The 21,444-nt window shown below is 55.8% G+C and overlaps 1 protein-coding gene across 1 annotated transcript in view; it reads left to right on the top strand.

Annotated features, from left to right (window-relative positions):
- MYO1F (myosin IF) overlaps positions 1 to 21,444 on the top strand; it is a 47,227-nt gene extending 25,783 nt beyond the window's left edge. Inside the window, exons 6-28 of the mRNA XM_073323651.1 lie at positions 264 to 353; positions 1,228 to 1,359; positions 1,814 to 1,948; positions 3,664 to 3,796; positions 4,343 to 4,539; positions 5,586 to 5,666; positions 6,363 to 6,449; positions 6,972 to 7,058; positions 7,482 to 7,649; positions 8,589 to 8,674; positions 9,411 to 9,492; positions 9,581 to 9,687; positions 10,563 to 10,661; positions 10,870 to 11,014; positions 11,807 to 11,921; positions 13,226 to 13,395; positions 13,917 to 14,062; positions 14,668 to 14,814; positions 15,284 to 15,432; positions 15,967 to 16,050; positions 16,883 to 17,084; positions 17,687 to 17,853; positions 21,153 to 21,444. Of these exons, the coding sequence (XP_073179752.1) occupies positions 264 to 353; positions 1,228 to 1,359; positions 1,814 to 1,948; positions 3,664 to 3,796; positions 4,343 to 4,539; positions 5,586 to 5,666; positions 6,363 to 6,449; positions 6,972 to 7,058; positions 7,482 to 7,649; positions 8,589 to 8,674; positions 9,411 to 9,492; positions 9,581 to 9,687; positions 10,563 to 10,661; positions 10,870 to 11,014; positions 11,807 to 11,921; positions 13,226 to 13,395; positions 13,917 to 14,062; positions 14,668 to 14,814; positions 15,284 to 15,432; positions 15,967 to 16,050; positions 16,883 to 17,084; positions 17,687 to 17,853; positions 21,153 to 21,229 (2,886 nt within the window). The 3' untranslated portion in view covers positions 21,230 to 21,444. The remainder of the gene's footprint in view (positions 1 to 263; positions 354 to 1,227; positions 1,360 to 1,813; positions 1,949 to 3,663; positions 3,797 to 4,342; positions 4,540 to 5,585; positions 5,667 to 6,362; positions 6,450 to 6,971; positions 7,059 to 7,481; positions 7,650 to 8,588; positions 8,675 to 9,410; positions 9,493 to 9,580; positions 9,688 to 10,562; positions 10,662 to 10,869; positions 11,015 to 11,806; positions 11,922 to 13,225; positions 13,396 to 13,916; positions 14,063 to 14,667; positions 14,815 to 15,283; positions 15,433 to 15,966; positions 16,051 to 16,882; positions 17,085 to 17,686; positions 17,854 to 21,152) is intronic.

The following is a 21,444-nucleotide window of genomic DNA, read 5'->3' on the forward strand; positions in this document are numbered from 1 at the left end:
TAAGAAGGAGCTGGCAGTGCCCGCCTTGTGCCAGCCTACCATCGAGCAATGCCCTTCCATCCTACTAACCCAGAGCTGGAAATAGCAAACCCGCTCCAAGCCAAGAGCTAGCAATAATCCCCTGCACCTAAACAGTGAAGTGCAACGTTGCCAGCTTTCTGGCAGCCCTTTGCCATTGCACCTCACCAAGCTGTGACTAGTCCCCCAGGAGCCAACGGACCTGCCCCGTCTCTGACTTGCCCAGTCTCTGCTCTAATCCTCAGCATGTGAAAGACATCATCCTGCAGTCCAACCCTCTACTGGAAGCCTTTGGGAACGCCAAAACTGTCAGGAACAACAACTCCAGCCGATTTGTAAGTCTCCAGGGCCAGATTTCACTGCTAGTCGGTCCCGGGGAGGGGTGTGCGGATAGGGAGATGTGATAGTTCCATGGGAGACACTGGTATCTGGCTCATTTCTGCAGCCTACCCATCCCCTGGGGAAGTCTGATAGGAACAGAGCTGGCCTGAAGTACAAGCAAAGCAAGTGGCTACTCGGGACACTTATCCTTCAGGCTGCGTGTGCAATCTCTGAATCCCACAGACTGGCTTATATCCCTCTCCAGCACTGGGACTCACCATCAGAGCCCCATACTCCCATCAGCAACTCATGGCTCAGTTTCCCCATTCCAGCAGCACGGGCTCTTGCTCGGGTTGCTGCCAGTGGGAAGGCTGGCTCTGTGGGCGGTGCAGCCTGGAAAGGGATCGGGGCAGTGTTTGTAGGAAGGACCTAAATAAGCATTGCCCTTGTGGATGGTCAGCGCCTCTCAGGGTTGGGCCCCAGATGAGGGGAAGGAAAGATAACCCTTCAGGGGACAGGAAGAAAGTCAGAGATGAGATGACCCAAAAAGAAAGACCCTGCCCCGAGTCCTGTCTATTGCTATTATTTGTTTTACAGTAGCACCTAGAAGCCCCGATCAGGAGTCAAAAGCTTGGCGTACTAGGTGCTGTACATACATGTAATCAAAGACAGGCCCTGCCCCAGAAAGCTGCCAGTGACAAGAGACAGCAGGTGTGGGGAAAAGAAACATGCTGAGGCCTGAAGGCAGAGGGTCTTGGGAGGAGGTGGGAGAGACTTCCATAGACGGGGGGGGGGGGTGGCCCCTGAAACAAGATGGCCCAGCCTCTGGCTGGTGCCCAGAGAACCGCAGCCCTGCAGCCTCACGGCTGAAATGTCTTCCCTCGGCAGGGGAAATACTTTGAAATCCAGTTCAGCCGGGGCGGTGAGCCGGATGGAGGGAAGATCTCCAATTTCCTGCTGGAGAAATCCAGGGTGGTGAACCAGAATGAGAGCGAAAGGAACTTCCACATCTACTACCAGGTACCCTGACAAACCAGGGCGCCCGCTGCGGTCAAGTGTGCATGTGAACAGGAGCGTGAACGTGGCTGAGTGTGAACGTGCACGTCAGCACGTGGGTGCCAGACTGCCTACGAACGTGCGAGTGTGTGTGTGTGCGCGTGCAAGTAAGTGAACGTGCATATGCGTTCACGTGGGCACCGTGGTGCGTCTGAGTGTGCAAATGGACTGGCCTGTGTATTGGCATCCGTGCATGGAAATGAGCGCGCGTGCCCCTATGCGTTGTTTATGCCGTGTAGTGTCTCTAGCAGAATTGTGCCCTAGAGCCGCTGATAGGCCTGAGTTTCTGGCTGAGCAGGGGATGGAACTCCAAGTGGGGACAGCCGGCCCCAAGCGGCAGAGCAGGGGGTCCCTGAGGGCCGGTTCGTTTCCATGAGCTGACCCCAGCCCTGCTTCTGCACCTCTCCTTTACCGGCAGCTCATTGAAGGGGCCTCCCAAGAGCAGCAGCAGAACCTGGGGATCATGACCCCCGATTATTACTACTATCTGAACCAGTCCGAAACCTACAAGGTGGACGGCACCGATGACCGGAGCGACTTCCACGAGACCATGGTGAGTGGCCCGGGGGGACGGGAGGGTGGTCACAGTGGGGCATGTTAGAATGTGTCTCTGTACATTTTGGACTGATCTGACCTAACCCAGCTTGTGGATGAAAACAGGATTGACCCCCAAGAAGGCAGCTCTTTGGGCCCCATCTTCTCCCACTCCTGAGGCCCTCCGGCCCCGTATTCCAGAGGGGCTGGCTGGAGCTGAAAGAAAGGGCTGGACATCCAGGTGGGGACAGTGGCAACCTGCCTGCAGCCACATGCCAGATAACAGCTCATCAACAGGACCGGCTGGCGGAGCTGGGCCTCCTGTACTGTGCTGGGCATGTGCCGAGAGCCCATGGCCATATGCAGCCAGGCTGGGCTCCCTGCATGCCGTCTGAGAGGGGGACACTTGGAGATGGGAGGGGGTCGGGCTCTGAACCAGGGGTGCTGCCATCTTGTATTATTTCCCCAGCATTCGCATGGCAACCAAAAGCACCCCTTAGGGGCAAAGCTGCCAAGGGCCTCCAAGGTCCACTCAGCCACATCTGTAGGAACCCAAGATGGGAAGGGACCTCCTGGGTCACTGGTCCAGTCCTCTGCTGTCACGGGCCACCCCGTCCCATTTATAAATGTACCAAGCTCCCTCTTAACACCAACTCGGTTTCCTGCCTGAGGCAGGTACCCTGGATCCCAGGCTGCTTTCTACACCTGGTTGATCCCGCCTGCTCTGCGTGTGCAGGAATGAGCCCCTGGCACGTTTTGTCAGAGGTGTGTCCTCTGCCAACGTCAACCAGCCACTACTGTGCAGGGCGCTACCTGCCACCTCGTCGCTCTCTTCCCACCCCAGAGGTGGCTGCTTTTCACTAGTGCTGTCAGCGTGGTGGTAGATTGATACAGCAGGGCTGATCGTGTCCGGGTTTCACTGTGTCCCGGGAGCAGAAGCTGCTTTCTTCTCGGGCAACATTTCTGAATGTGTGGACACGCCTATACCCCTTGGGAGTCCCGCAGGACACCCCAACCGTTTTCGGTGTCAAAAAACCACATTCTTTTTTTTTTTTTTTGGCTGAATATTCCATTTCCGAAATGTTCATGGCAGGTTTATTTTTGCTGGTGTTTTTTATTTTCCAAATCTTCCCAAGATAAGTTTACAGCCATAACACCAGGGACTCATAGAATATCAGGGTTGGAAGGGAGCACAGGAGGCCCTCTAGTCCCACCCCCTGCTCAAAGCAGGACCAACACCAACTAAATCATCCCAGCCAGGGCTCTGTCAAGCCTGACCTTAAAAACTTCTAAGGAAGGAGATTCCACCACTTCCCTTGGTAACCCATTCCAGTGCTTCACCACCCTCCTAGTGAAAAAGTTTTTCCTAATATCCAACCTAACCCTCCCCCACTGCAACTTGAGACCATTACTCCTTGTTCTGTCATCTGCTACCCCTGAGAACAGTCTAGATCCATCCTCTTTGCAACGCCCTTTCAGGTAGTTGAAAGCAGCTATCAAATCCCCCCTCATTCTTCTCCTCTGCAGACTAAACAATCCCAGTTCCCTCAGTCTCTCCTCATAAGTCACGTGCCCCAGCCCCCTAATCATTTTTGTTGCCTTCCACTGGACTCTCTCCAATTTTTCCACAGCCTTCTTGTAGTGTGGGGCCCGTCATCTAGTCCAACCCCCTGCTCAAAGCAGGACCAATCCCCAACTAAATCAAGCTGATGGGATGTTTTCTCTGCCCGCTAGAATGCCATGCAGGTGATAGGCATCGCCAGGGAGGACCAGCAGCTGGTGCTACAGATCGTGGCTGGAATCCTGCACTTGGGCAACATCAGCTTCCGAGAACAGGGCAACTATGCCCAGGTGGAGAACCCTGACCGTGAGTCCGGCAGCCTGAATCCGTCTCCCCCCCGGGAAAGGGCCAGTAGAGAAGACTAGGAGGCAGCTGAATGAGCAGATTTCCATCCAGTGTCAGGGCAGATAAGCAGCTTACAATATCCAGGCGGGATTTAAAGATGGACAGAGAACCGGAATGCCTCAAGCTAGCCTTTTCAGTTTGTGAGATCAGGTGGAGATGCTTTTAATAATGCTTTGAACTTGTATGCAAATTCCTTACCCGGCAGGTCTCAAAGCACAATACAGACATGGCTGAGCATCACTGTCCCCATTTTAGAGATGGGGCAATTGAGGCACAGAGAGAGGAAGTGAATTGGATCGTGGTGACTCAGCAAGACATTGGTAGAGCCAGGAATAGGACCCGGGAATCCTGGCACACAGGACCTCTGCTCTAACCACTAGACTACAGCCACCCCTTGTCCATGAGGGTGTGGCTAAGCTGGGGAACAACAACTAACGGCAGAGGGAGGGAGTTGTATGGGCTGATGGGGTGTCTAGAGACACCCTGACTTTCACTCCCTGTGCGCAGTGCTCGCCTTCCCTGCCTACCTGCTGGGGATAGATAAGGACAGGCTCAATGACAAGGTCACCAGCAGGAAGATGGACAGCAAATGGGGTGGCCGGTCAGAGTCTATCAACGTGACCCTCAACGTGGAGCAGGCGTCCTACACCCGCGACGCCCTGGCCAAGGGGCTCTACCTGCGGGTCTTTGACTTCCTCGTGGAGGTGAGGGTCGTGCCCCAAGCTCCCAGGTTAACCAGAGCCTGTGGGTCCCTGGCTTTGTGTGAAATCTCTTCTGTGGCTGTTCCCGAGTCCTGGCTAGGAATCTGGGGGAGATCAGCCCCAGGATGGGATGCCCCTTGGAAACTGAGTCCCATCTACCCAGGGGTGGTTTCAGGTTTCCCATCTCACCAGCTGTGGGTCCAGCAGCAGCTGCCTGAAGAGGCCCATGGCCGGGGTTCCCCTCAGCCTCCCTGCCCCAACACTTGAGGGGAAGGCAGAGGATATGATGGTCCTATCTCTCCCCCTTCAACCTGTCTCTTAAGCAGCAGCTACTCCGCCTCCTCATCAAGAAGCAGCTGCTGGCCCCTCCCTTACAGAAGTTGTCAAACCATGTCTGAGTATGGGGCAGGGCTTCTGGCTGGCACTCAGATACCAAGGAGGAGGGCGGGGTATGGGGATAGATAGATAGGTAGATAGATAGATAGGGTATATGTAGATAGATAGATATGAGGGGTATATGGGGATGGATGGATGGATGGATGGATGGATGGATATGAGGGGTATATGGGGATAGATAGATAGAGAGGTATATGGGGATGGATGGATGGATGGATGGATATGAGGGGTATATGGGGATAGATAGATAGAGAGGTATATGGGGATGGATGGATAGATAGATCCACCCTCCAACACACTTGGGATTAGCAGTGGCGAATGGTGTGTTGAATTGTGACGGAGGGGACGTGTCTGACTTAGATTTCACGTTCTCCGCTGGGTACGATGTCCCTGGGGCCAAAGCAGCCACTGTGACTGGCTTTCATTTTAGGTGTGATGTGAGTAAGGGACAGGGTTTGGCTTTCACCAGGGTCCCTCTCCCTTCCCCCAGGGCCAGGGTCAGCCCATGCATGAGAGCCGCGAGGCCAGAAAGACGCACTGTAAAGTGTTAGAGAACTAGACGTCCTGGTGATGAAGCTCTCCCTGCTCCTCTCCCACTTCTCTATCTTGCTCGCTTGCTCACTCACTTCCTCTCTCCGTTTCTTCCCCTGCAGTCCATTAACAGGGCCATGCAGAAGCCCAATGAGGAGTACAGTATCGGGGTGCTGGATATCTACGGCTTTGAAATATTCCAGGTACTTCTTACACTTGAAGGGAGGTGCCAGCTCCCCCCTCCCGTAGGGCATGATCACTCCGTACAGAACAGCTGAGAGGGAAAGGCGGGGGTTCCCCTTGCCGCCTAGACTGCCAAGAGGGGTTCCCAGATGCAGAACCCAAAGGTACCTCCCTTGCAGAGTCACTGTTTCCTCACTAAGCCTTTTTTCCTCCCCCTCCACCTGCCCCCTCTCCCCCAGGCTCCTTCTTGGCACACACCCCAAAATGGTGGCACACACCTCCTCCTCAGGGCTCCACTGTTCTGGGGACTGATCTGTGTTTGCCTGTGAGTCAGCCCCGCCGCTGTATAACACCCAGTTCTGCACAGACCAGCCTGCCAACTGCCCCTCCTGGTGCCCGTCCTCCCCACTGACTGGCCCTGGAGTCAGTGGCCATCACCCTAGACCCCCATGCCAATGTCTCCCCTTGCAAGCCAGCTGGGGAGCCAATCGCCAGGCCTTGCAGAGCCACAGTGCCCGTGGGACCCACCAGCCAGGAGAGGGAGAGCCCCGAGCTGGAGCTGGGTGTTCTCACGGGGAGCCCCCTGCAGAATGCTGGTTATTCTCAACGCCCCATAAGGCCCGACAGGAGCGACCTGGGAGCGGCAGGGTGTGAGTGGGGGGAGCCAACCCCCCAGCTGGGATCTCACTTTTTCTCTCTCTTTTATAATTCTGTAGAAAAACGGCTTTGAACAATTCTGCATTAACTTTGTGAATGAGAAGCTACAGCAGATCTTTATAGAGCTGACCCTTAAAGCGGAGCAGGTACGGTACACGGTACACACCGGGGCAAAGCGCTGTAGGGCTGGGGAGAGAGCAGAGACAGACCCATTAAGGCTGGAGGTTCTGAAATCAGGAGAATTTATGCAAACGAGGTAGTGCTCTGTTTGCATAATTGTGTGTATGCATTACCTCATTTGCATATGGTCTTTTCTTTTCCGTGATGGGCCCCCTGGCAGAGTCTAGGGAAACGGGGGCGGGCTGCAAGGTGCTCGGCACTTTTGCAAAGCAGGTGCTTCCGTATGGATGTAGGAACTTCACCTGAGGCCCCCACTCCTGAAAATCTTGGCTCAAAAGTCCTGAATGCATCTGCAGTAAGCCCAAGGCCCAGAGACAATTTTGCGCCTGAGGGAATTACTCTATGTGCATGAAAGGAAGGCAGGTGGTTTGCGCCCCAGAAAGGAAACTGCCCCCCTCCCCCATCAGCTTGTGCCCCAGCTGTGGGTTCCAAAGCTCCGTCCTTGCCTGGCACAGCTGGATCAGCTGGGCCTCTCTTGTCTGTTCTAGGAAGAGTATGTGCAGGAGGGGATCAAGTGGACCCCGATCCAGTATTTCAATAACAAAGTGGTGTGTGACCTGATAGAGAACAAGCTGGTAAGAGAGTGGAGTTCTGCTGTCATTCCTGGTTGGGGCGGGGTGGGGGGGGTCTGTCCCTGAGGAAGGTGCTTAACCCACTGGGCGCTGAAGGGGGCTGAAGCCCCTGTGCAGTGTTCAGCTGCAGAACGGCAGGGAAAGAGCCAGCGCTGGGGAGAGACTTTGTTCCCCACATGCTCTGCATAAGGGGTTAATTCGCTTGACCTGAGTGGAGAATAACCCCACTCAGCAGGTGGCTGGGCTGAAGCGGCCAAAGCCTGGCACGGGGATTGGCCTAGCGTTCAGGGGCAATCCCTGACACTGTGCGACTGGCATTCCCTGCACTGCTGCTGGCAGCTCCCAGGTTTGCAGGTCAGTGATGCAGCGAACACAGGGCCCCTCATCCACGTTCTTCCTTGCTTTTGTTTCTGCTCTTTCTCCCAGAATCCTCCTGGGATCATGAGCGTCCTCGATGACGTCTGTGCCACCATGCATGCGACGGGGGAAGGGGCGGACCAGACCCTCTTGCAGAAGCTGCAGGCGGCGGTGGGAACTCACGAGCACTTTAACAGCTGGAACTCGGGCTTCGTAATACACCACTATGCAGGCAAGGTATATTGCATGGACGCAGGGCCTAGCAACATTGTACACGGGTACACACGCCAGCACGCGGGATGGATACCTGTCCGCTCACGCTGCATGGACAGGCGTCTGCATCTAATCCGATGGGAGTACACACACATCACGTGGACACAGCCGCCCACTGCATGGATACCTGGGGATATGCAGCGAATGGCTAGGAAGGGTGGTCTGGTGGATAAGCTCTTAGGGGCTGCCCTTCTGTTCAGTGTTTGTACAGCACCTAACACAGTGGGGTCCTGATCCGTGAGGGGGCTCCAAGGTGCTACGATAATACAAATAATAATAAATAGGGCACTGGGCTAGGGCTCAGGGCACCTGCTTTCAGTTTTACCTCTGCCACAGGGGTGAATCCCTCAATCTACCCTGTACCTCTGTTCTCCAGCTGTAAAATGAGGATAACACCTCCCTAGCTCACAGGGGCGAGGTATGATGCGGGTATGATGGTGCGAAGGACCAGGTAAGTGCCCAGAGAGAGCGAATGATGCGCACCTGTTGCATGGATAATGTCCAGCTGTCCCATTGATTCCCGTGTATACATGTGGATATGCACCGTATGGACACATGCAGTTATTACTGCTCCGGATCCATAGACTGCATTTAGTCAGGCACCTCAGCAAAGCTGCAGTCACCTGGCATCAGAGGCATTTGTTCCAGATGCCTGATTCCAAGAGTGACGCTCGTCCTGTCATAGGGAGTGCTCCCCACAGAGAGCCTGCAAACAGGCTGTAGACCCAGCATGACCCGAGGGAATCGCTGGGGGGATAACGCGGAATAAATGCAAGAAATATGCGACCTGCTCATGGGACGTTTGACGGCAAATGTGTATTTCTTCCAAAGCACGGGGCGCTGCGGCTCATGTGACCAGTCGATCTGGTCTGCAGAGGGCTGATTTCTGACTTTTCCTTCCAGGTCTCCTATGACGTGAATGGCTTTTGTGAACGGAACCGGGACGTGCTTTTCACTGACCTGATTGAGCTCATGCAGAGCAGCGAATAGTGAGTGCCGCACTGGCCATGTAGCCGGTCCCATCACAGGGGTCTTGTTAAAGTTACTGTCCTGAGTTCTGTCTACGTGCAGCCTCCGAAAGTGCCTGAGTGCAAACTGCTGAGAGAAACGAGCCCAGCTGCACTCAGTGAGCCCTGTCCCTGCAGGGAGGAGGACAGGACAGGGCTGTGACTCCTCCCTACTCCCAGTGTGGAGCCTGGCCTTCCCAGTGGCTTTCTCTCCCTTCTGTCTCCCAAACAGCCCTTCCCCAGAGCTTAATTGAGGTTAACCCTTTGTTGGCCTCGGACAAGTGGTGTCCCAGCCCGCTGGGTTATACACTGGCCTCTGGCATAGCAGCTCGCAGGGGTCAGGCAAGCGTCTCCCCTTCATGTGCAACATTGCACCAGTCCATTAAGGGAGGGTGGGGCTCATCTTCCTGGGGTGCATCAGGTATTAGCTAGCGTAGGAAGCAGGACACTGGACTGGGTGGACCACTGGTTTGATCTGATAGCGCATCTCCTATCTCCCTATTCCCATCTGCTGCTGGTCAGCCCCCTTGGGAAAATTTGGGGTAAAATTCAGCCCTGGTGTAAACAGGTACAGCTCCCGTGAACTTCAACAGCAGCTGCACCTGCCTGATCCAGAGCTGAAATGAGTTCATTGAGCTGGCCAGACCCTGCCGCAGGGAGCTCCGAAACTCGGTGGGTCCCTGATGGTTTCATGCTGGTGACTTTTTCTGCCTTCTAGTGCTTTCATCCGGATGCTTTTCCCAGAAAAACTAGATGCCGACAAGAAGGGCCGACCGACCACAGCCAGCTCCAAGATCAAGGTACGACAGGAGGTTACGGGAGAGCTTCTCCCTTCCCTCGGGGAACTGGTGAGACTGTTAACACTGTCGACGTCGGTCTTTCCAACAGAAACAGGCCAACGACCTGGTGAACACGCTCATGAAATGCACGCCACACTACATCCGCTGCATCAAACCCAATGAGACCAAGAGACCCAAGGACTGGGAGGAAAGCAGGTGAGAGAGGCCTTCGCCGTTCGTTACTTGCATTACAAGTAGCGCCTAGGGGGCCTGTTGTGCTTGGCGCTGCACATACACCTCGTGAGAGAGAGTCCCTGCCCCAAAGAGCTGATGGTCTAAACAAAGGGTGGGAGGGGAAACACCTTCTCCGAGGTCTCTGAGGAGCAAAACAGGAATGGCACCTAGGTTTCCTGAGTCAACACCAGTGCCTCCTGGGTCAGACTGCTCCTCACTGCGGGTGAGTGAGCAAGAAGCCAAAGATTAATTACTAGGCAGCTCCAGGGGACTGCCCGCAGATCCAGAAAAACCGTTTATCTGCACACAAAAAAACCCAAAAACCCACTTTGATGGGTGTCAGGCATTTCATCTGTTCGGGTGCTTTGGACAACCCCACGATCCTCATCTTTCGGGGCCTAATTGCCTTTATGAACCTGGCCCCTATGAGCCAAAATTTAATTGAAAATGAGTCTCTTCTGAAAATAGGCTTGCACTCCTAAGTCCCTGAAGCCCTTTTGAAAATTTCACATGAGGTTTTTTCTCTCTCTCGTTTCTGTGATTCCGGACAGGGTTAATACTAATAATAATAATTTTATACAGCGCTTGTCATCGGTAGATCTCAAAGCTTTTACAGAGGGGGAAACTGAGGCACAGAGCCCACAGCCAACCAGCAGGCCAGGCTTATGCAAACACTCACATATGCTCCTCCATACATGCACACACTCTCATTCCTACACCTGCATGTACATGCCCACCCCCACGTTGCCAGCAAGACTCGGCAAAATCCAGGTGGCACCCCTCCAGTCCGAGAGTCCATCCGCAGGGCGCGTCGGTCACCTGCGCTGAGCGTCTCTCTTCCCCTCATCGCTTTTCAGGGTGAAGCACCAAGTGGAATATCTGGGGCTGAAAGAGAACATCCGCGTACGCAGGGCAGGATTTGCCTATCGCCGGGTGTTTCACAAGTTTCTACAAAGGTAAGGCCATCTCCGTGAGTGCTGCAGGGCCCCCCCCCCCCCGGCACGGTGCCCTCTGCCAGGGCTGGGCCCCCACCCACTGCGCCAGGAATCAGTGCAGCTAGATCCTCACCTGGCCTGGGAGCTCCAGAGAGGACCTCTTGTTTCTGAAGGCATCTGAGCTGCAGTCACCGGAAGCCCGTCAGCTAACCTGCCCCTTTCCTGGCAGGTACGCCATCCTGACGGCGGAGACGTGGCCGTGCTGGCGCGGGGACGAGCGCCAGGGTGTGCAGCACTTGCTGCGGTCTGTTAACATGGATGCCGACCAGTATCAGATGGGCCGAAGCAAGATCTTTGTCAAGAACCCAGAATCGGTAAGTGTCCCTGCTCCGGCCCATCTCCCCTAAGACTGGAGCTGCCTGCTGCAATGTGGGTTCACCCATTGCCCCCCAAGGATTATCAAGGATTTGGGGCGGGGGGTGGGGCAATGGATGTGCTAAGCAGCCCCCATAAAATCACCCGACTCCAGCCAGCACAGATGCCGGAAGGGGTAGCCGGTCACCAGCCATCGCCATGAAATTGGGGCAAAGGGCCTCCCGCCTGGTCTCAGTGACTCTGTGTTGCTCTTTCCCAGGGCTGCCCTGCAGCTAATGGGTGGAACATCAGCAGAGGGGATCTAAGGAATGACAAAGCATTTCCAAGAGAGGAGGGTTCTGCAGAGAGCTCCCGGGCTCGTTAATTTTGGGGTAAACACCCAACATTAGAGGGTGCAAAAAAAAACGTGAACTGAATCGGTGTCAAATGTTTTCATCAATTTCCCCAGCCTTTGGCTTACAGGGGCTCAGCTGATGGGTAGAAGGGAGGAGGCTTTGGGGAGGCTGCAATTCTGGTTCCCACCCCCCGTGGGGAATGAAGAAAACTGGGCGCAGCCCCTGTAAAGCCAGCTTGGTGACCTCTATCATCCAGCGCAACCTAGAGGGAGTGATCGCTGATACAGAGAGAGGTTTAGATGAGATAGAAACCTGCCTGTCTGTCCGTCTTTCGACTCACACCATTTCTGCAGCCCCTAAGGAGAGCACGGGTTGGCCTCTGTCTTGCGACCCCGTCTCTGCATAGGTCTGGCTGGGTCTCACGCTCCCTGTGCGTTTGTGTTTTTCTGCCACCAGCTCTTTCTGCTGGAGGAGATGCGGGAGCGGAAGTTTGATGGCTTTGCCCGCGTTATCCAGAAGGCCTGGCGGAAGCACATCGCCATCCGAAAGTACGAACAGATGCGAGAGGAGGGTAAGAGGGCCGAGAGCTGTGCCAGCAGACCCAGGGCGGGAAATTCTGTGGAGACACTGAGCAGGGAGCTGATACAACCTGGGGTAAAGTGCACTTAGCCCGGCTGGGCGTTCCACCTTCTCGCCTGCTGGATTGCACAGGGAGGAGCAGCTGGGGAGCCATTTGGGGGCGGGGGACAAGCAGGCAGGGCACAAAGTTAGCCCTTGCCAACTTTTGTCAAGGCCTTTTAATACATTTTTGTTTAAAAAGCAATATATCTAGCATTTGGGGGACTGGGAAGCAGAACTCCTGGGTTCTATTCCTGGCTGTGGGTCTGGATTGAGAGAAGTGGGAAGCAGGACTCCTGGGTTCTATTCCTGGCTGTGGGTCTGGATTGAGAGAATTAGGAAGCAGGACTCCTGGGTTCTATTCCTGGCTGTGGGTCTGGATTGAGAGAATTGGGAAGCAGGATGCCTGGGTTCTATTCCTGGCTGTGGGTCTGGATTGAGAGAATTGGGAAGCAGGACTCCTGGGTTCTATTCCTGGCTGTGGGTCTGGATTGAGAGAATTGGGAAGCAGGACGCCTGGGTTCTATTCCTGGCTCTGGGAGGGAGAGAGGTAGGGGAGTGGGAGGCAGGAATCCTTAGCTCTTTTACAAGCTTTCTGTGATTTCTTCTGTGTTTTCCGGAAAGCCACTTATTTCTCCATGCCTCTGTTTCCACTGGGGTGATAAGAAGCTTAATTAATTAATAAACGTTTGTAACGTAATATGGACGCGCAGGTATTCCTACCTGTACTACTAATACCACTGCAGATGTTTACTAATACTCTCAAATTGTTCACGCCAAAAGCGAAAGGAGATATACAAGCACCTAAAATGATGGTGCAAAGAAGGCCAGGCATGCACTCCCATTCCACAACACAAGCATTAGAGGGTAGTCAGCATCGTTAAAAGTTGACAAGCTTCAAACAGCTAAAAGAAAACACTTTATGTGACTTATAATTAACCTGTGGAACTTGCTGCTGCAGGATGTTGTTGAGCCAGCAGCTCAGTGAGATGGGACATTTATATGACCAAGAATAGCACTTGCAGTTAGAATAGCTAGGACAAAAATCCCATGAGCTATAAATCCTCAGGCTTCAGGTCATACACTGTGGGTCAGGAAGATATGTCCACCCCCATGGCATAGGGTTACACAGTGAAGTATTCTGTGGACTTTTAACACCATCCTCTGAAAGCATCCAACACAGGGACGACATACCTGCCTGGACGGGTCACTGACCCGCTCTGTGACTGACTCTTGTTGATGTGTGTCCCTGCCCAGCTTCCCACATCCTGTACAATTTCAAGGAGAGGAGGAAGAACAGCATCAACCGGAATTTTGTGGGCGATTATCTGGGCATGGAGGACAGGCCTGAGCTGCGTCAGTTCATGGGGAAGAGGGAGCGGATAGACTTCGCTGACTCGGTCACCAAGTACGACCGGAGATTCAAGGTAACTGGACTCATCCGGGGCTGGGGGCAGGGGCCAGCGGAATTCCTCCTCCTCTCAGAAAGGGAGAGGCAAATCCCAGGCTGCGCTGTAGGGACGGGAGAGTCCTCTCAAGGGCCCTGCTGTCCGTGGGATCCCATACCCATTCCTCCGGCAGGGCTGCAGTCGGTCAGATCTCAGATGTGTCCATTGCTCCCTCCCCGGGAGCTGGCAGCCGCTGGGTTTTGAAAATGGGCTCTGCTTCCCCTTGCCCAGATGGAAACAGAGAGAGATTTTGGAGGGGCGTGGGAGCGGGGTGGGAATTCTCCCCTTCTGAAATCTGCAGACAGTTATTGGTTTAACCACTTCTGCCCCAGCAATGACCCTAAAGTGCTGGCCTCCCCTCCCCAGCTTCGCCCGCTGTTGCCCTGGGGTCGCCGGTGCTGCTCCCTGTGAGACGTGGCAATTGACTCCCCGGGGTCGGTCCAGGCTTCTCCCACTGTCGCTCACCTCCCCTCATACTGCTGCCCCATCTCTCTCCGCAGCCCATCAAGCGTGACTTCATCCTGACCCCCAAGTACTTCTACCTGATTGGCCGTGAGAAGGTCAAGAAGGGTCCCGAGAAAGGCCAGATCAAGGAGGTGCTGAAGAAGAAGGTGGAGATCCAGGCCATCTGCAGAGTCTCGCTCAGGTGACCCCTGCAGCTGCCAGGGCCCCTAGTAGCCTGGACCTCACCCACCCCCACAGCCCCCTGTAAGGTCTTGGGACCACAAATATGGGTCTGGTTGCATGTGGGCATAGTGACTCCTCCTCCAGAAGTCCTCAGCTTCACCCCCCACCACCAGGGAACCAACCCACTGCTATGGCCTCAGCCCTATGGGCACCCAGCTCAACCCCTCCTACCAATGCCCCGGGCCCACAGCACGGGGCGCATTGGTGGGCGGGCTCTCCTGCTGTCCTTTCCAGTGTCTCCCTTCTTCCTGGTGGCCACCCCGCATTTTGCAAGAACTTCTCCAAAGCCTCAGGGCCAGCGTGGCAGCCGTGGACACTTCCCTGTCCCTGCTGGAGATGAAGATATCACAGACCGGGGTGGGGGTGCAAGGAAGGGGTTGCAGGGGGAGGCCCCAGGCAAAGCGTCACAGTCCGTGGACACCCCTACAACCAGGGGCAGCTTCACAAATCGACAGCTCCCTGGCCCTTGTGGCCTCCAGATGGGTCCGTGTGGCCTCCAGCCAGCCCTAGGGTTCCTCCCAGCTGGGCTCTGACACCCTCTTCTCTGGTTCTTTGTCTGGCCAGCACGAGGCAGGACGACTTCTTCATCCTCCACGAGGAGGAAGCCGACAGCTTCCTGGAGTCCATCTTTAAGACCGAGCTCATCAGCCTGCTGTGTAAACGCTACGAGGAGCTGACCCAGCGCAAGATGCAGCTCAGCTTCGCTGACACGTGAGCGGCGGTGGGGCAGGGCCGGGGGGTGGGGGGGTGCAGCTGGGGCCAATCTGCCCCTCGGCTCCACCAACGTATTAGAGAGCCCAGTGTTCCCAGCGCTGGGAGGAGCATGGGGGCTACTGGTTCGAGGGGCAGGGGGATTGGGAGGCAGGACTCCTGGGTTCTATTCCCAGCTCTGAGACGGGAGTGGGGGCTACTGGTTAGAGTGGGGGGGCGGAGTGGGAGGCAGGACTCCTGGGTTCTATTCCCAGCTCTGAGACGGGAGTGGGGTTGTAGAATGGCTGGTGGGGGAAGTCATTATTTTAGTCTGGGGGCTCTGTGGGTAGTTAGGGGAAGCCTGTGACCCTGATTTGTCAAGTTCAATGGCACTAGGGCTTTTCAAACAAAGACTCCCCCCCCCCCCGCCAGGTGTGGGGGACCCCGGTTGAACCCTGAGCCCTGACAGCCTTTCTCCCCACTTGCTCAGACTACAGTTCCGGGTGAAGAAGGTCGGGTGGGGTGGGGGCGGCACCCGCAGCGTGACATTCCTGAGGGGCCAGGGCGACGTGGCCGTCTTCAAAGCAGGAGGCAAGACCCTGACCATCAGCATCGGGGACGGGCTCCCCAAGAACTCCAGTGAGTGTCTGCGGCAGGTCCTGGGCTTTGCACTCAGGGGGCTGTTCTGCAATTAGCGTGGGCTGCTGGGAAGGTGCCTCTTTGGAGTCCCAGCACCCCCCCGTTTCTGCGCCCTGGTCTTGTTGTCCCGAGCGCTTGCACGGAATCAGGCCCTTTGTTCCAACACCGACTGCAGGCCCTTCCAGCTGCGCGATGGTGCCCCTCCCTAACAGCAGCATAGGCCCACCTGGAAACCCGCTGCGAGCCGGGTTGGCAGGGGTTCCGCTCAGCGCCTGGCGTCCTGCACTCCCCAGTCGTTGGGGTCAGGAGGAATGTCACACAATTTGGGCTTCTGGTCTCTGTCCCGCATGGCTAAAGTGGAGGGGGGGGGGCAGGGAGGCAGGACGCATGGGTTCTATCCCCAGCTCTGGGAGGGCAGTGATGTCTAGTGGTTAGAGCGGGGGGGAGGGAGGGGGACAGGGAGGCAGGACGCCTGGGTTCTATTATGAGCCTGGGACCAGCCCCCATCCACCCTGCTCTCTTCTGTCCCAACAGAGCCCACTAAGAAAGGGATCCAGCAGAGCAGAGGCCACCGCAAGCAACCAGCGCCCTCCAGAAGTGCCCCACAAGCCCCCAGAGGTGAGACGGACAGAGCCAAAGGGGGGCACTGCCTCAGGGGCCATCCCCAGGCAAACCTTCGGGGGTGGGGGTGGGCAGGAATGAGTGGCTCTGGGGATTGAGACGGGGGATACAGAAGTTTGCTCCTTGGCACCCAAAGCTGTCGCCATCTGATGGCTGTTGAGTGGCACATATGAAATGAGTTGCTAGTTCTCAGACCAGCCCCTGTTGAGCAGGTGACCCTGTTGCAAAAAACAACTATCTCAGATGGTTCTGGCTGACAGGCCTGGTGCCAGTCTCCGCAGAGGGGCCGAGCTTTGGCTACGGACGCTGAGCTCCTATCTCAGCCCTGCGCAGCCCAGGTCAGAGGCGGCAGCTTGCCTTGAGCTGTCCCTCTTCGGTGGAGAACTTAGAGGGCTGTCTCCAGTGCTGTGAATTCAGCCCCAAAGCTCACATTAAAGGGGCAAGATTGGGCAAAGGCACTTCAGCAGAGCCCCTATACTCGCACCCCCATTTCGGAAGTGTGCTGAGTGTCCACGGAGCCTCCGAGGGGTTAATTCAAGTCAGAGAATAGATTCAGGGAAGATTAGGGGTGGAAGAGACCTCTGGAGGTCATCTAGTCCTGGGCTTTACCTTTTCAGAAGGAAAAGGCAGCGGGCCCAGTGGCCAGCAGCCCCTGGATTGGGAATCAGGACAACCGGAATCTAGTCCTGGCTTGGCCACTGACTCAGATTCCCTGTCTGGGAAATGGGATACATAAGGCTGCGGCACGTAGATCTACGGATGGCACTGGCTGGCTGGCTGGGTGGGAAGTATTCCTGGGTAACCGATCCCCGTCTGGTGGTTCTTTCAGGGACCTGCAGGAACGGAGCTGCCCAGTTCCCCCGTAATGACAACAGGCAGCGGGAGCAGATGTACTCCACGACCCAGAAACAGGCGCGGGGGCCTCCCTCCGCCATGCTGCCCAAACAGGGCATGAGCCACAGGACCAGGGCACGACCCCCCTCTGAGCAAAACTTGGAGTTCCTGAATGTGCCCGACCAAGGGGTGGCAGGGTAGGTTTTGCAAAAGTCGGGCCCCTCTTGCCAGCCTGTTCGAGATACTGCGTGCTACCACTCCCTGGGTCCTCCCTGGCCTCGGAGCTGGGCACTGGGACATTTCCTCTCCTCTTTCTAATCAGCTCCCTCCTGCTGCATTCATCCGTGACACAGCACAGCCTGCCCATTCATCACAGTGCGGGAGATCAGCATCACATCTCCAGCCCCGGGCTGTGTGACCTTGCAGAGAGGATCCAAGAGGCTGTTTAGAAAGAGAGTTTCTGTCACATCCTTCTCCCTTGCAGCTTTACCCCCTGGGTGGTGACCCTACCAGCTCCCATGCAGCCTGGGAATGGGAGACTTCGGGAGGGAAAGTCCAGACAATGGCACTAGGGAATAAGCAAAGAGCGTTCTAACCTGTGTGCCCCTCTGGAAAGCCTCTTTCCCTTTTGGATGCTCGGGGTCAGGGGAATCCACCCACAGGAGCTTGTGACCCTCCTGCCCTTGGAAGGGAAAGGTAGCCAGCTGTGCGTTCTGGGTCCCCACTGCCCTGTTCCTGCCGCATTCTGCTGCTGCACGGACCACGCTGAGCCGGTGCCTTTTGTTCTTTGCCCCTCTAGCATGCAGAGGAAGAGAAGCATGAATCAGCGGCCCCCTCCGGCAGGACGCCCCAAGCCCGAGCCCAAGGTCACCGGCCCACGCTGCCAAGCTCTGTATCAGTACATCGGGCAGGACGTGGATGAGCTCAGCTTCAACGTCGGGGACGTCATAGACATCCTGCTGGAAGGTACGTATGAGGCACCTGCTGTCCGCCCCCCACCCCGTGTCATACACCTGAGCAGGGGCAGGCAGTGCAGCCCAGTGGGTGAAGGGATGTAAGGAAAGGAGAGGAGTCTATGGACGCAGCAACCCCGCCTTGGTGTAGCATCCTTCCTCCTCTGCAAGCTGGGCTGCCAGGGAATCCGAAGGTGTCTCTGTGGCTGATTAGCCACGTCCTCGTGTCTTTAGAGATCCCTCCTGCTCTGGGTCTTGGCAATACACAAGCCATCAGCAGGGATGTCCAAAGAGTGTGGGATCCTGCTCAGTGCAGGTGGCCTTGGCATGAGGAACGTGGCTTTGTCAGCTAGCTGGGACACCCTCTTCCCTATCCCGTGTGGCCTTTGCTCTGGGCGATGGGACATTACACACTTTTTGGCTGCCCACTTAGCAGCTTTGCATAGTTCTCGGACTCTCTTGGGAGCCTTTTCCATTGCTTAGTTGTTTAAGAACTTCTCAATAGGCACCTTAGGAACATGCTCATCTCGATTATCCTCCGCCATCGGGGCTTCAGTGCCAGCCACTTGTGCTGTCATGAGCAACACGTTACGCACTGGCCGTCCGGCTGGTTTATCGTCAGTATATCGCTGTATGCGTGGAGGGTTAATGCAGCACCGGCTCTTTGCCTGTTCATTGTGTAAGGGGGGACTGTTGCCCCCTTACTAACAGTCAGTGCGGGTGTTTTACTTGCTAGCTCCCAGTACTAAAAAGGGGGAAGGGTCGATGGGGAATGGGTGGATGGGGATGACAGCCCCCAGGAACAATGCGGAGAGGCCAATGCTCCAGGTCAGCCAGAATGACAGGGCAAGCCGGCTAATCAGGGAGTCAGGAGGCCAGGGAGGTCCCGTCCCTCAGTGTGAGCTGGATTTGCCTGGGTCAGACAGAGTGGGGCCGAGCTAAGGAGAAAGCAGGGGCCCGAGCTAAGCTGGGGAGCAGAGCTGGGCCAGATCCAGAGGGACCAGAGGCACAGCCCAGAGAGAGCAGACCCTGTCCTGGGAGCAGAGCTGCAGCCCCAAAGCCAGAGGCACAGCCCAGAGAGAGCAGACCCTGTCCTGGGAGCAGAGCTGCAGCCCCAAAGCCAGAGGCACAGCCCAGAGAGAGCAGACCCTGTCCTAGGAGCAGAGCTGCAGCAACCAGAGCCAGAGGGGCCAGAAAAGCAGCCCAGGGAGCAGGTCAGTGCTGGGAGCAGAGTCACAGAAGCAGCCTGCAGAGCAGACCTGTCCTGGGAGCAGAGTTGCAGCCCCAAAGCCAGAGGGGCCAAGAAGCAGCCCAGGGAGCTGGAGGCAGAGCAGCAGCAGCAGTGCAGAGACCGAGTGGTGGAGCTGGCGCTGGAGCAGTCCGGAGCTGGGTGCGGTGAGCAGCGGAGGAGACCGAGGGGGACCCTGGGCAGCAGGCCCAGCACAGGGAGACGCCTCAGCCAAGAGGCTCTGCAGGCCAGGCTTGGATCGTAACCCCGACAGGGCGGGGGCGACACAGGGCAGAAGGGTCCTGCCACTTAGAGCCTGAGAGCGTGTGGCCACCGCCAGAGCGAGTGTCCAACCCACAGCATCCCTGCAGCACGGCCAGGGCCTGAGCAGGAGGCCTGGGACTTACGAGGAACAGACTGTGAACTGCCCTGATGTTCCAGAGACACTGTTTGTGATGTTCCCTGCCACCGAGCGGGGTGATGTGTTTCCTTTAACCTTTCCCATTTCCCCTTATTCTTTTTCAAGTTAATTGTTGATTAAATAACTTGCATTTGCTTTAACTTGTATGTAATGGTCAGTGGGTCAGAGAAGTGTCCAGGGCAGAGAGAGTACCCCGGAGTGGGGACGCCCTAGCCCCTGTCCTAGGTGACCACAGCAGGGTTGGGGGTCGAGCCCCCCAGGAATCCTGGGCCCAGCCTTGTTGGGGTTACAAGGACTCTGCCAGACAGGAGAGGGGAAGGGGAGTCCTCAAGGGCAGGGAGGCCACTGGGTAAAGGAGGGGGGAGCGAGGACTCAGATCCTTTCGCTAGCCCACTTCACCGGGGTCGTGCAGAAGCCAGGAAAGTTCCCCACAAGAGCGGGACTATTCCCCCGCTTACAATTGCACCATCATAAAGCAGAGGAGAAACCCACCACATGGCTTGGGTTGGATCCTTATGTCAGGCACATTCCAAATGCTCCCTCTCCGCCCACCAGGGCATTGGCCTGAGGAGTAGCTGCTTCACCTCACAGTCACGTGAGAGGCTTCTGTCTAGGTAAAGGAACCTGGACATGGCGCCCAACAGAGTATCGCTTAACTGGGTGACAGTGGAGGATATGGGTCACCTGCAGACAGATGCCTCAGATGGACAAAAAGACTAAAGAACCAAAAGGAAGAATCAAGACCAAAGAACTTAGCAGAAGCATAGAACCTGTTTGCAGAGACTGGAAAATGTAATGGAGCCATCGGTGCAACCATCAGGGAGTATTTCCATCTCGGGGTCCCTGCTGCCCTTCGTACCAGCTGACTGTGCTGTACTGAATGCCTATTCACTTGTTCAGGAGTGGGACCCTCCATGGACAAGCAGAGCAACACAGGGCTGAGGACACACCCTGGCTTCCTGCCTCTGACCAAGGAACCAGCTGAATTGTCATGTACAATCGTCTTCCCCGTGTTGTGGTCGTGGAATTAACACACGATGTCGGAGAAGTGTGAACTACCAAGGACAATCTGACTTCCCCAGGGAGTCTGCTCATAGCCTCAGAGGTCTTTGCTTGCTCCCTGGGAGCCGCTGCGAGGGGTTGGTGATGTGTGCAGTTGTATTTCCATAGCTGGCTGGCATGCGATCTATTTGGAGAACATTTCACTCGTCGATTTCTAAGGCCAGACGGGATGGATACAGTTCTGTCTTCTGACCTCCTGTGTAACCCAGGCCAGAGAACTTCAACACAGGCCATAGGATTTTGTCAGATGGCTAATGGTTTTGCCAGGGTGGTAATCTTGCTGGTTAAGGTTAAATTGGACAATAGTTTCTAACCCCTTCCTGAAAAGGGATGAGTAACAATCCTTAAAAGGGCTGCTTTCTTAGCCAGGTGGCTACTGAGCTACGTACTGGGTTTGGGCCGTACCCATATAGGCTTGCTACGGTGAGCCATGGGTACATGTACCACTCTGCCATGCAGCTCACCAAACAAACACAGACATGTACCCAGCTCTCTGCCTCTCGCCCACCCCTGCCCGAGTAAGATGGAGATTGCAGGGCATGCCAACAGCACTGCTCTTGCCCTGCATTGAATAATAATGATCCCATCAATTTTTTTCCAGATCCCTCTGGATGGTGGAAAGGTCGGCTTCATGGCAAAGAAGGGCTCTTCCCTGGGAATTACGTGAAGAAGATCTGAGCAAGCCTCAGTCTGCAGGCTGCCCAGGCGGGTGGAGCAGAGAGAGAGACAAATGAATTCATCCAACCTCATCTTCTGATCAAGAGAAAACAGACCCTGCCCAGTGAGCATCGGCTCCCCTTCCCGACTGGGCTGGGGAGAGCAGCTGCAGGCCAGATGTGTAGCAGATGGACAGCTCTTCAACAGCCAAGTATGGTGCAGAGACTATGGCACGA

Source organism: Lepidochelys kempii, chromosome 25 (assembly GCF_965140265.1).
Source record: "Lepidochelys kempii isolate rLepKem1 chromosome 25, rLepKem1.hap2, whole genome shotgun sequence".
Lineage (NCBI taxonomy): Eukaryota > Metazoa > Chordata > Testudines > Cheloniidae > Lepidochelys > Lepidochelys kempii.